The sequence below is a fragment of the Pyrgilauda ruficollis genome, unplaced genomic scaffold (assembly GCF_017590135.1).
Source record: "Pyrgilauda ruficollis isolate IOZ18807 unplaced genomic scaffold, ASM1759013v1 scaffold23, whole genome shotgun sequence".
NCBI classification, from domain to species: Eukaryota; Metazoa; Chordata; class Aves; order Passeriformes; family Passeridae; genus Pyrgilauda; species Pyrgilauda ruficollis.
The window spans coordinates 12,228,930-12,242,806 of NW_024522539.1; the positions used below are offsets into that span (position 1 = coordinate 12,228,930).

Sequence of the window (13,877 nt, forward strand, 5' to 3'; positions counted from 1 at the left end):
CAACATTCAAGTCCCGAGGTCTGGTACCAAACACGCAGACACGCAGCTGCAGCAGGCGGGCGGCTCCAGCGCGGGGCCGGGCAGCGGAGGCGGCTGGGGCGGGGCGGCCCCGGCAGGTGACGGTCGCGCCGGCTCCGAGCGGCTCCATTGCCCCCGACGGACGGGCCGGGCTGCGAGGCGGTGCCCGGGAACGGCGCCGCACGCCTGCCTCAGGGCCTCTTGTCGGGCGCGGCGTCCGGCGGCGGCGCGGCGGGGCCGTGTGGGGCCGCGGGCGGCTGGAAGAGCGGCCCGTAGATGTAAAGCCCGCTGGCCACGCCGAGCGCCACGGCCACCGCCACGTGCTGCAGCGGCAGCCGCCCCCTCATGCCGGCAGGCGGCTCTGCCACGATCACGGACACGCGTGGGGCGGGCGGGGGCGCAGTGCGGTGCGGCGCGGCCCCGGCTCGGCTTAAGCCCGCGGCCCCAGCGCCCTCACCTGAACGCGGGACGCGGCAGAGCCCCGGCTTCCCGCTGGCTGCAGGCACCGGACGGAAGTACCGACGCTGTCCCGCCTCCCGCGGTCGCGCATGCCCCGGCGGGGGAGGCGGCAGGGGAGCTGCGGGTGCGGATGCCGGAGGCGGTGAGGCTCCGCAAGCGGCGGTCGGTGCTGTACAGCTCGGCCGGGGGAACAGCCGCCCAGCGACGCGCCGGTAAGCGGGGCCGGGCCAGGCGGGGAGGGGCAGGGCCGGGGGGCGGCCCCCGAGGGGCCCGTGACGGACCAGCCTCGCCCCCGCAGGTGCGGCCGCGCCCGCGCCGCTGCTGGTGCTCGCCCTGGCGCTGCGGACGCTCAATTGCTTCCTCGTCCAGACCAGCTTCGTCCCGGACGAGTACTGGCAGTCGCTGGAGGTGGCCCATCGCATGGTCTTCAGATATCCTTCGACTGCCGCGGCCCCGTCGCCCTCTCATCGCCCCCCGCGGTGCCGTGGGCGGGTGAGCGCTCGGGCACGGCTCTCCCCGGCTATCAGGTGTTGGCTTGACAGCAACAAACACCCCACCGCTCTGGCCCGAGGGACAGAAGGTCTCGATCCGGATGGCTCGGGTGAAACTTTTCCTTTCAGTTGGTCATGATCTGTCCTTAATATTCATAATTATGGTTACCTGACTTGGGAATGGACAAGTAGCTTAAGGGGCTACTCGTACCCACTGATCTTTGCAAGCATGTACAAAGCATTACAGCTGCTGGCTAAGGATAATGTTCAGCTGCTGGTGAGTATAATCAAAAAATGTGCATCTGCTACTAAAATTCAATTTTAAAGTATTGTATTTAAACACAGAGTATTTTTATCATTGTCCAAGTAAAATGCTAAGCCTTGAGTCTGGTAATTAGGGATGTGTGAGCAGAGATCCCACTGACTTTCCATGGGGGCAGAACTCATTAATAGATTTCCAGTCACAACACTGATGCCTGCAAGTGCAGAGGTCTCCATCAATCTCTTGGATTTTCATACTGATTGTGTTTGCCACTACATCATAATTGCACAGTATTCCAAAGTGTTTAGCAATGTATATTTGCACTCAACCCACAAGAACTAACTAACAACAGCCCCTTTTGATTTCTGTTGGAGATAGATAATTCTACTTTCCATCTCTGAACACTTTCAGTTGAACTTCAGATAGTCTCTGTTTTGGCAGAAGTACTATCCTTACCCAAGGCCCTTACTATTTCATTTTTAAAATCATAAAAAGCTATAGAGAATACTCACCAGTTCACTATTTGCATACTTGAACAGTCATTCACTAATTCAGTCCTCTCTTAAAACTTGGAATTTAACTTGTTTTGTTGCAAGTACAGTTTTCTCTCTGCTTACACAGATCTGGGTCCCTAGGCTTGCACAGGCAGTGCTGGCTGCTTTTGCTGATGTGAAGCTTTACTCATTAGTGCAACACCTTGAAAATTCAGAAACGGCAAAGTTCGTGGTGAGTCACAGCCTTTACAAAATTATGCATGTTAATAAACACTGGTTTTGCATTGTAAAATAAATGAGTGTAAATAAGTGCAAAATTATATGTCACATGTTGAAGAATTACCACCTTCATTTAGGTGAACTTGTTTTAATGTCTTCTGAATTGTTTTCAGTTCTTCTGCCAACTCTGTTCGTGGTTTACATGGTATTCCTGTACCAGAACTCTAACAAACACCATGGAGACTATTCTTACCATTTTTGCTCTTTCCTACTATCCGATAAAAGGCTCCAAGATGGGGAACAGGTGAGAAACTTTCTCCTAACAGTATTGATAATTTTGATAATTTTTGGGATGAAACCAATCTACTGATATTGTTTAAAATGCTAACTTTTTTCTTAACATCTAAGGCAACCAAAGCCCGCTCATTCATGTAGCAAGAGTTCTGTCTCATGGAAGGAACACTCTAGTATTTCCTCTAAATATTTTTTTAAGATTGTGTTATAGCTGGATGTAAAATAAGCTATTCCCCTCTTTCCTTTTGCAAAGTTTGACTTTATAGGAAGCTTTTATTTTAAACTTTAAAACACTGGAATATACAGTAACTTAGGAAAAGACAACAGAAGCTTTTTGGAGTCAGATATAGGTGAATCTGATAATTTTTGGTTTGGGATGAAACCAATCTACTGATATTGTTTAAAATGCTAACTTTTTTCTTAACATCTAAGGCAACCAAAGCCCGCTCATTCATGTAGCAAGAGTTCTGTCTCATGGAAGGAACACTCTAGTATTTCCTCTAAATATTTTTTTTAGATTGTGTTATAGCTGGACGTAAAATAAGCTATTCCCCTCTTTCCTTTTGCAAAGTTTGACTTTATAGGAAGCTTTTATTTTAAACTTTAAAACACTGGAATATACAGTAACTTAGGAAAAGACAACAGAAGCTTTTTGGAGTCAGATATAGGTGAATTTGTGGACACAAATTTCTTTATCGCTCGCTATTTTAAAGATGGTACCTCTAGTTAGCAACTCCTTTGTAACAAAGCAATTCTAGTTGCAGCCTTCTAAGCAAGAGAGAGTATCTGCACTCAGAGTCAAAGTTACCTGCAGTATGAAAAACTTTTGGCCAGAGAGATGACAGTTGTTGAAATGTCCCTGTCTGCAAAAGAATTGACCAGACCTTTTGATAAGCTGCTGGGTATTTTATGTTTCTTCCTTCTAGTTGTAAGTATTTAGCTTTGGTTGCACTTGCCATTGTTATTCGTCCCACTGCTGTTATCCCATGGATGCCTTTGGTCTTCAGCCATTTTTTGCAAGAACGGAGGAAAGCAGACCTTATCCTACACAACTGCATTCCAGTTGGGTAAGTTCTTTCTCAATTTAAACTGGGACTGTGCACAGCTACATCTTAAGATTGGTTTTATCACTGCAAAGGCAGACAAGCCAAAAAACCTGATATCATGTAAATAAAAAAGAGAATAAATAGAGTCCTTTTGCAGAAGTTTAAGGAAGGGGCATGTTTCCTTTGAACTGTTGTATATGCTGCAAAAAAGCACCAGTAAAGATTTCATGATGGTGAGACATGAGCAGCATTCCAGCTTAATCTGGGATTGTACCAAGGATACCAGGTGATGGCAAGTGGCCATGAGTATGGATAATCTCAAAAATACTAGGAATCAGAGTTTTGACGGCTGGAGAAGATACAAAAGCAGTTCAGGCAATATCAGTGCAACAAACTTTCCATTTTTGCAGATTGGTCACAATAGGAACCTCTTTAATAATTGACCGTGTGTTTTTTGGTGAGGTAAGCTGTTTTAAACTTGACTTATAAGAAGAAGGTTGGGGTTTAGTATTTTAGCATTGATGGATATTTCAGATTTCTCTGACTTCTCTTGTTTCTGTGACAGTGTTTGGCCTGTGATCTCTAAATATATCCTAAGCCACAAACCCTTGAACAATGACTTCTCAGGTATTTCAAATGATGGGCTGTTACATAAAATCAGTGTGCACAGTCTTTAAAAGTTATCAACAAACTACAAACTTAAACACTTCTGTAATTAATTGCTAAATATAGAAAGTCCATGCTGAGTCTTGGTAAAAAAAACCCAATCTAAAATAGGAGTGAAAATGTATTCTATAGGGCCCGTGATGACTGTAATTCAGTGTAGCCGTTGGGTTTGACTGTGGATTTGTGTTTAACTCCTCCTTCTCTCCCAGTGGGTACTGGTTCAGCTGAACTTCTTGAAATTCAACGTGCTGCAGAATTTGGGAACATTTTATGGCTCTCACCCTTGGCACTGGTACTTCACTCAGGGACTCCCAGTTGTCCTGGGTCCCCACCTGCCGTTCTTTATTCACGGCTGTGCGCTGGCACCAAGGCAGTACCGCATCCTTCTGCTGGCAGTGATCTGGACACTGCTGGTGTACAGGTAATCTCTCCTGAGTGGAACTGCTGCCTCTCACTGGTTGTGTTCTTTGCAAAGTTCCTGTCCTCTCCAGAACAAAGCAGCGTAGTATTCAGTTAAATGATAGAAAACTTGAAACTGTTCAAACACTCCAAGAAATGCAATCAGTTATAAAACTGGTTCTAGAATTTTGTGTAATACTGTTTCTTGTATTGTCACAAACATGTACTTTAGAATTGATTAGACCTTTAAAGAATAAAATAATTCATCATGAAATGAAATTTTAAAAAATCAATCACCCAGCAGGTGTTTAACCAAAAATGGAACTAGTTAGAAAATTTGAGTTCACTAGATGCCTGTTAATGAAAACATCATTTCATTTGGTGCTTTACTACATCCCCAGTAAGATGAGAGATTCTTAGACCTCTAAAACTTACTCCATTCACAAGTTTATACACAGCTCTTAACTACCATAAGGCTGTATTTCTCATTGTAAGCTCAGAAGTATAAGAAAAGCTAAGTTTTTTCTAAAGCATCAGAATTAACTGTAGATTAAACAGGAGAGACACTTCCAGACATTAAAAAATAGAGCAAGTAAATAAATACTAAGCAATAAATACCTATATACTATCATAGTAATAGATTACAACAAAACAGTAGCAAGACCAGAAATGCAATTTCTTCTTTCCAACTCAAAACTGGAAGTAGCTTTATTGGTTTAGGACTTTTTTGCCTTCCTTAGTTTTGTAAGAACCCCGCTGATTCCCAAGACATGAGAGTTACAGCAATCCCCAAAAAAGCCCAAAAAGTTGTCATGGGAAATTGTGTATTTTTGTAGTATATATTGTGACTGTTAATTTGCTAGACACAAATGGTCAGTTGAATCTTAGCTTTTCATCCACACTATTTATTGTGTCTTATTACAGAAAACAGATTGGTGAAGTACTGGCTAAATTACATCTAGTTGTCAAAGAATCAGACCACTTAACTGCAGTAGCCAGGAATTTTTAACAGTGCTTGGTTTAAACTGACCAAATAGTCTTAATTTGAATGTACTTATTATGTTCTTCAACAGTGACAGTCTGGATTTTTACTCTTAACTGCTTCAATACCAAAAGCTTCTTAATACATGCACGTGCTCTTCCAGTCCTCTGTGCCCTACAACACATTTTGTCAACAGAACTGCATTTAACTTTCTTGCTGTACTACTGTATGTTTTATTACAGCACACTGAGCCATAAGGAATTCAGGTTCATCTATCCAGTACTGCCATTCTGCATGATTTTTTGTGGTAAGCATTGGTTTCAAATGTCTTGCAACCTTACCTGCATATAATTTTTACCCAAAGAGAGACTGTTAATGGTCATTGTAGGTATTTGATAAAGGATTCTTAGAATTAGCCTAGCCTTTTCTTACAGCCTGTTAAAAAGAGAAAGAAAAAGGATGAGGGAGAGCAAGTAACTGTAGCACAGATAAAGAATCCTTAGCATGGATAAAAGTATTCCTGCAAAAACATGACGATTGTGTGCCTTTTCCCATTATTAGCTCTTTCAAGCGAAGTAGAGAAAAGGGACAGTGATTGGAGATGGGCAAAAAAGTGAAGGAGAATGCTTTTCCAAGGCCAGAAGCTCAAAATTTAATAACAATAAAGGAGTGCTGTAGTTTTCAGCAGTTGGGAGAAAAAGAATAGCACAACCATGCAGACGTAGTTGCCATTTATTCTGGCTCTACGTGGACTTGCATGAATCAGAACACATCAGTAAGTTGCCATATATCATTCATCCAAACTACTGAATGGACTGTTTTGCACTACAAGAATTAAATTTAAAGAGATCAAGCACTGGTTTTGAAATTGTATTTCTGTATTTCAGGAGACAGGCGTGGGCTTAAGATTTACTCTGTTAAATCCAAAAATTAATAGAGCAAAACATTTGAAATTCAAAGCATTTGAATTTCCTTTCAATGAGTAAAGACTCAACACTGTAGTAAAGTATCTCAAAGCAAAGTATTGTTATTGGCTGAGTAATGTTTTGCCACTGTATTAGGGCACTTTCAAAAATGTGTGAATTGTTTATCTCCCAAACTTACTCAAATGTTTCTATAGGATATTCTTTGAGATACCTGAAAGCATGGAAGAAAACTGCAGCAAGTTTCCTGCTGTTATCCAATTTAGTCCCAGCCCTGTACACAGGCTTGGTTCACCAGCGGGGCACTCTGGATGTTATGAGTCACATCCAGCAGCTCTGCAATCACTCTCAGCAGTCCCAAGCTTTTGTCTTCATCCTGATGCCGTGCCACTCGACCCCATTTTACAGGTATTAAAAGTGTCAACAGTGCACTACATTAAAATCCAAACTCTTAATCAGAAATCAAGACTTCTTTTTTCCAGGGCTTAATAAATTGAGATATATAAATGTATACAGGAAGAGTTTTTGTTTTTCATACAGTTAATACAGAGTGAATAGGGGACATAAGCCAAATGCTTATAACACAGAATAAAATTCAGCATCTAAGCTTTACTCATTTTTGTGAAATAGCTTTGTATAAGGATATGCAGTAAGCCTAATGACTTCACTAAGTATGTCACACTTCTTCATTATGATAACATGTTTTTGCAAAATTAAACACTAATTGTTACAATCAAAATGTATTAATTTTACTTCTGCTGCTAGGCAGTAAAGAAATGTCATTACAACAGTGATTTAGGTCATTGCAAAAGGTTTTCAGTAGATCCTGGCAAGTAAACAAAATGTTAAAGCAGATATAAATATTGAAGCTGATACGGAAAAATACCTTTTTAAGAAACTGCTGTTGTGCAAATGGTATTTTTACTAAGATAAATGTATTTTCTGTTAACTGCTAACAACACAGTCCCAGCAGTTTGGAGCTGAGTCTGCTTGCTCTGCTTTCATATGAAGTATTGAAGGGAGGAAAATACTACTCTGAGGAAAAAAAATTAATTGATTTTTGTTTTGACTGAGGTGTCTTTTGAAGTGATGAGTCATTTCAAATCTCTGATTCTTGTCAGTTTATCATGAAATACGTTTTTGTTTTTCTCCCTAGTCATGTTCACTGTCCTCTAAAAATGAGATTCCTTCAGTGTCCCCCAAACCTAACTGGCAATGCGAGCTACGTTGATGAAGCAGATGTGTTTTACTCTAACCCACTTGGCTGGCTGAATAAGGAGTTCTACAATGACACGTTATTACCCACTCACTTAATCCTCTTCAATGTGCTAGAACAGGTATGGTAACTGCAAGATGAAACAAACTACTTCTGAGCACAAGTTACAAGATAAATTAGGGAAGAGTTATAGTTGAAGTTTTTGAAAATTGTTGTTCACAACTTTTTAAAACATAGCTTATATTAAAACTGACCCCTCTAGCCCATAATAAGATCATTGATATCATTCCACTGCTATAATGTTCATGTATGCCCTCTCCTCTGTGCAAATTCAGGCCACAAAGTAATGTTTATGGAATTCTTCTCAATCCATGTTAAAACAAATGTGCCATCTGTTCCCAGAAACTGCACTTTTAAGTAAGCAACATTGAAAACTAAGAACACCTGCAGTCAGAGTACCTTTTAACCCCTCAAATCTTTAATGAAGCCCATGCACTCAAACAATGATGGCTGATGAATATCTGCTCTAGACAGGATCAAACAGGATAGGTACTTCTTTTTCTAGCAGGCTTTCCTAAAATAAAGGATAAAGCTTCCCAGGGACAGCTGAACTGATGGTTGTCAAGAGACTTTGGAACACTATTCTTAGGCTCCCAGCTGTGTTTTCTTACTGTGGCAATTAATGTGTGTTCATTTGCAGGAAATATCATCATTTCTTGCTTTAAGGGGCTATGAGAAAACAGCCACTGTTTTTCATACTCATGTACCTCAAGGACGAGTTGGAAGCCACATCTCCATCTACAGGAGAAAAACTGAAATTAATTATCCCTGAAGATCAGGCTGGACCTCGGACCTAATGAGATCAGTTTTGCATATCAGTAGCTATGCTTACACCTGGTACTGCAGAAAGGAGAAAGCAGTGAGTCTGAAACTGGGGGAGCCAGTGGGAAGTCCCATGAGGCAGCCAGTGGCTGCCTGCAAACACATAAACCTCCTCCTGAAGGCAGCTTCAGTAGCAGTAGGGCAGGGTGGGGCTGCTGACCTACCTTACAACACTAGAAAACATTGGGAAGACCAAAATTACCATATGAGTACTAAAGCAATAAAATACAGACAAGACTGGACCGTTTTTATAGAACTGTACAGCTGTGCTGAGTTTCTTTTATAAATAAAGACTTTTACCCACAATGTCTCTTTTATTTTTCTTCTACAATATGCAGATATGCAAGACATTTCAAGTGTTTAAATCAGCACGCTGATTAGAATGCAGCACAGCAAATTCTTCACAATTCAACAGGCTTTTGAACCCCCCCAAAGACAGGAAGCAAATATAAGGTTACAAAACACTAACAAATACATTACCACAATGTTGATCTATTTTTTGAAGGATGAGATGAAGTTAGTATATCAAACATTGGAGTTAGTAGTTGGTACATTATGCATGGCTCAAGCTTTAACTACACTAATGGAATGCAATTAAGCATTTTTTCATACACAGGTCATGGCATGCCTAGTTTCTGCAACAATACTGCTGGCACCCAAACTATCTTTACTTCCAAAGGACAGTTAAAGCAACGGTACAGAATATGCAAATCAGAAAGCCTGACTTCTGCCTGTTAACAAAAATGTGTAAAAATCAAATTATTCAGAAAAAAAACCCTTGCATTTTGCTGCTTTGTTGAAAAACAATTAGTTTCCAGAGAGCATGTGAATTTTAATCTTAATTTTTACAATAAATTACTCAGTATTTTGGATCGAAGGGTAGTTGCCCCAATTCTATTTCAAGATTTGCCATGTGTCTTCCATTAGTGCGACCATGTTTATGCCATTTACCTTCTCTTTTATTACGGTGTTGGTACTTCTGAGCTTGTTTTTCATGTCTGGAATTTTCACTTTGTGTAAAAGGTCTTTTAGGTCGACTGCAAGGAGTAAACAAAAGCTTATTACTACTAAAAGCATTTTGTAACACAATTACATTTTCAAGTACAGCTTTTAACATGCTGAGGTTCATTGAAAACAAAATTAGTAGTAAGTAGTCCTTTAGCTTGTAAGAAAAATGGGGGAGGCATTTTTTGTTTAAATCATCAATAAGATGGTATATATAAAAGAAATGCTTTCTAAAAAATGCAGCTGGTATCACAAGCTTCTGTATAACAGTATCAGTAAAAGAATTTGGAATTGTTTTTCTGCAAACTGAAATTCTCACAAATTAGGTATTTAATTTAAAAATAAAGTTCATTTGATAATAAATGAGGAAGATGGACTACAAATAAAATCATAAACCTTGTGTTTGCCAAAACCATGTTAACTGGGTACCTGATAATAGGACTATCACCCTCACGGTTCAGCTTTCAATAGGAGAAAGTGCTACCTCACGTAATACTTAGTAACCCCAAAGTAGTTAATAGTTCAGACTTGCAGCTGCAGTAAAGTACATTAAATGATAAATAATACAAGTGTAAATTTGTAAAGCCCTGAGAACACCTTTAGATCCAGGAAAGGAATGTAGGAAACAACAGACACTAAGGACCATTATGAGCAAGTCTGAACAAAACTTAGTCAGGGTCAGGATCTGAACTGAAGCCTGCTGTGTGATGGGCTCTGCTCTGGGCATACAGACTAACCCAGTATTAGACTAATCTGCAGGAGAGTAGTGAAATGTATGTGCCAGAACAGGACTCAGAGACACCCTAAATGTAGTCAAAAACCTCATTCAGCAAAGGACGAAAAGGAAGCTCCAGTTAATGCTCCAAGACAGTTCCTCATTGCATCAGATGGGCCATCAGAGCTGTTTGGTCTAAACAAATCCTACTGCCAGTTACAGTTTTCTAAAGAACCCAGCAGAAACATCAGATTGTGCTAAGCACACACACAAAATTTATATAAAGGCTCTACAGATCCACTTTATATAACATAATCTAGTATTTCCACTAAGTCCTTCAGAAAGTCTAGCATATGTGTGTGTGTGTATATGTATACACACACACACATACATACACATACTTGCTCAAAGACCATCCATTACAGCAAGGACATTGGTTTTCTTTAAAAAGAACACTTCCTTGTGTTATCAAGTACAGGAAACATGGAAACAAACCTGGGTCCATACTGGGGTGAATTATCATAATGGAAGTAGTATCTGTAGACGTATTTGTCCAAATCCTCAAAAACCTTCTCATTATTACTTTGGTATTCCTTCATATCTTCCAGGTAATCCTTGACATCATTAACAAAATCAGTGAACAGCATCTGGTCATGTATAAACAATCCATTATGAAAAAACTTATTGATGAAATTTTCTAGTTCTCTCCAGTGATGAAAGTTATGTACAACTTGCTGCAAATACTTTCTCATTAGCCGATTAAATTCATCCACCCTGATGGGATCCGAAACTCTGTTAAAGAGACTAATGAATTCTTGATGAGCACATTCAAAAATACCAGAGCAGCCCTTTAGGGCAAACTGATGTTTCCTATTACACAAATGATCATTGAGACATTTCTGGGAATCTGAATCTTTTTCATATGTTGTAAAATGATGTTTCCTTCCATTTCTGGATTCTTTTGGCATGTGAGGTCCCCTGTAATGCATGTGCTTCAGATTCTCATAGGAGTTATGGTCTCGGTAAAAAGTTCGAGCTTTCTTGTTTGCCTCATATCTTTTATCGCTTGATGACTTCTCTTTTTCATCAAAGATGTTTTTTGTGGTATCTTTGAAGTGTCTGAATGTAGACTTTACAGAATCAGAGAATTTTTTCAAGTTTTCTTTCACTGCTTCTTTAGCCTGCTTAATCTTTTCTTTATGGTGTCTTACAAACTCTTTTGTGGAATTTTTCATTGCATCAAAAGTTTCTTTAACTGAACCAAAAAACGTCTCCTTTGATTTCTTTCTACTCTTACTTTGCCCTTTAGCACTTTTCTTTTGTCCATTTTCATTAATTTCTTGTTTTTCAGATTGGTCTTTTGCTTCAACATACAGCTTCTCCCATAAGTCAGAGCGTTGTTGCTCAAAGTTTAGCTTCTTTTCTAGTTCTGCCAGTCTTCCTCGCAGAGTTTCTATTTCTTGATTTTCTCTTAATGTCTCATCATCATCATCAGCAGCACTGTCAGGTGTATGACGAGAACTTAACTGTTCTAGTTCCTTTTTCAGAGCTTCTGTAACATGACGTTCTTTGTCCAGTTCTCGCCTGAGCATCTGTGCCTCTGCAAAGAGTGTTTCCTTTTGCCTGAGAAAATTGCTGTTCCTTTGCTTTTCCTCTTCCAAATGCTCCCTTAGTTTCTGATTTTCTATTACAATAGATTCAGTGCTACTACCTTTATCTTCTAAGTTTCTAATTTGTTGTCTTAGCTTCCTTAATTCTTCCTGAAGTGAGGCCAAAGCCTTTTCTTCTTTCTCTAGAGATTCTCTTAGATGCTGATTTTCTGCAGCAAGACTTTTTTTTTGAGAATCAAAGGATTTCTTCTCCACCTCAGTAAAGGTCAAACATGTGGCAAGATCTCCCTTGAGTGACTAAAAGAAACAAAAAGAAAACAAGCAGAAATACTACAATGAGAATTGTTACAATTTTAGCTAGAAATATGAAAAACCAAGGTAGCCCAAATTCAGCTTACTTGTCATTTTTAATGCAATGAAACATGTGCAGCAAGATGCAAAAATAGAGCTGGTTTGTTTATCTCAGTTGGGTTTGTTTATCACACACTTTCTTGGCAACAAAGACCATGTGAGAAACTCTCTCAGCCAGCCAGAGGTCATCACCCTTCACTTGTAGTGGTTTAACTAGCTAAAGAATAGTCAGTTGGGTACCTGAACTCTAATATCTTAAAAGGAAATCAAAATGTGCATCTTTGCTGTTGATTTATGTTCAGCCAACTGGATTTACAGATTACCAAAAAAATTAGCAGAAGCAAAGGCATTTAGCTGTTGGGGCAGAAATTCACGAACTGATTTTGAACCAAATCTGAAAATACCTGTTTGTGTAACTATATACTAACACAAAAGGAGTTTCCCAGTCTGCTGGCATCACTGACAAGCTCTAGAACATACTGAATTATGTACAAATGCTGCTAACAGACACATAAAAGAAAATCTAAAAAAAAACCCACTCCCTAATCTTCTCTCTGGATGATGCAACAGTAAAAAACAGACGTATGGCTTAAGTATTTAAAAAATTAATAACTACTGATAATTTAGAAAGCAAATTCACAAAACCTGTAGGTTCAACATGTTTTTACAAGCATTTTCTACTTCAGCTGTCCTCATTAATGACAACTGGGCACTGTATCACAGGGAAACAGTCTCTGTGTCCAGATAACTCCTAGACTACAGACAAAAAACCCAGCATGTTTAAACATTCCAAGAGCAAATTCAATCAACATAAACATTTGTCAAGAATTCAGGGGAAAGCCCTCTGGAATAACTTACTAAAGACAAAAATTTAATGGATTTCTGTGAGAAATTCATTTCACTTTGAGCAAAATACCCACATAACAACAGAATTATGCAATGACTTCCAGCTAAGCTCACACCTACCCCCACTTTGTGGTGCACTTGATCTCCTTGCTCTTGTTGGCACTGGTAAAGGTCATCTTTCAGATCTTTTATTTCACGTGTCTTTGTCACCAGCTGCTGCCGTTTCTGGACCTGCACTGTACCTACAAAGATAAAAAAGTTTCTTTTGATATACTACCTTAGAGTAAGCAGTTAGAGGAACAGAGGAACCTAAACATCTTCTTCATTCTCTCTGCAAATTCAAAAGCATTCTTACCTTGTCATTTCAGCCCCGTCCTTACCACTAACTGTTTAGCTGTAGCAAAATTGTTTCTTTCAATGATAAACCATTTCTCAGACTCAAAAATTTGCTTCTACACTGTTTTTTCATTAATAACAAATAAAGGAATTTTGGAACACTACATAGAAATAAGTTAGATCCAAACCAATAAGTTACGCAGGAAAGAGTATTTGTGACCTCTCTCTAAGTTTTTTAGTAACATGCAAGTCAAACAGGATAAAAGGGAGACTGCTGGTCCATGCATTATCCATTTCAGAACTACAACCTTGACTGTTAATTGAATTACATTAATAAGAGGGTATAAGCACAGTGTTTAAATTTTCATGCAGAAATACAATTATTACACACTGCTCACAAAGCAGCAAGTATTGCAGGCCCTGTCTTGTCCTTCTTATCCATAAGCAAAGGCTGCAGAGTAAGCAAGTGTCCTGTTTTTCAATTGTCAGACAAAGGCTGAGACACTCTTGTTTTCAGAAAAAGTATCTTGGCTGTACTAGCCACCAAATTTTTTTTGTCAAGAACAGCTTTTTGACTGGTACCTCCTCACCTAACACATGTTCTCTAAATCCTAACACTGATGTAGTTTTTATATATTTGCTTTTACAATTCTCTTGAATTGA

At 39.7% G+C, this 13,877-nt stretch overlaps 2 protein-coding genes across 7 annotated transcripts in view; one reads left to right on the forward strand and one right to left on the reverse strand.

Annotated features, from left to right (window-relative positions):
• On the forward strand, positions 1-8,654 carry PIGB (phosphatidylinositol glycan anchor biosynthesis class B). 2 transcript variants are annotated; one of them, XM_041468926.1, is made up of 12 exons: positions 1-689; positions 776-908; positions 1,128-1,245; positions 1,852-1,956; positions 2,117-2,247; positions 3,164-3,304; positions 3,694-3,745; positions 4,159-4,370; positions 5,573-5,637; positions 6,451-6,661; positions 7,410-7,590; positions 8,170-8,654. In XM_041468926.1, exons 1-12 carry the CDS (start codon positions 608-610, stop codon positions 8,299-8,301), a joined length of 1,563 nt encoding a protein of 520 aa, XP_041324860.1. In that variant the 5' UTR covers positions 1-607; the 3' UTR covers positions 8,302-8,654. The 2 variants fall into 2 exon arrangements, with proteins under 2 accessions (XP_041324860.1, XP_041324861.1); XM_041468927.1 differs by having other exon boundaries at positions 590-689; positions 847-908.
• The window catches only part of CCPG1 (cell cycle progression 1), a 21,840-nt gene continuing 16,608 nt past the window's right edge, over positions 8,646-13,877 (reverse strand). For all 5 annotated transcript variants that reach the window (XM_041468925.1, XM_041468924.1, XM_041468920.1 and 2 more), the window contains 3 exons: positions 12,999-13,120; positions 10,567-11,978; positions 8,646-9,388 (listed from right to left, as the gene is read on the reverse strand). In XM_041468925.1, the coding sequence (XP_041324859.1) occupies positions 9,211-9,388; positions 10,567-11,978; positions 12,999-13,120 (1,712 nt within the window). In that variant the 3' untranslated portion in view covers positions 8,646-9,210. The remainder of the gene's footprint in view (positions 9,389-10,566; positions 11,979-12,998; positions 13,121-13,877) is intronic.

Coding starts and splice junctions, on each gene's coding strand:
- PIGB (XM_041468926.1), top strand. CDS start 608: ATGCCGGAGGCGGTGAGGCTCCGCAAGCGGCGGTCGGTGCTGTACAGC. Junction 3,305..3,693: donor CACAACTGCATTCCAGTTGG/GTAAGTTCTTTC, acceptor CCATTTTTGCAG/ATTGGTCACAATAGGAACCT. Junction 3,746..4,158: donor ACCGTGTGTTTTTTGGTGAG/GTAAGCTGTTTT, acceptor CTTCTCTCCCAG/TGGGTACTGGTTCAGCTGAA.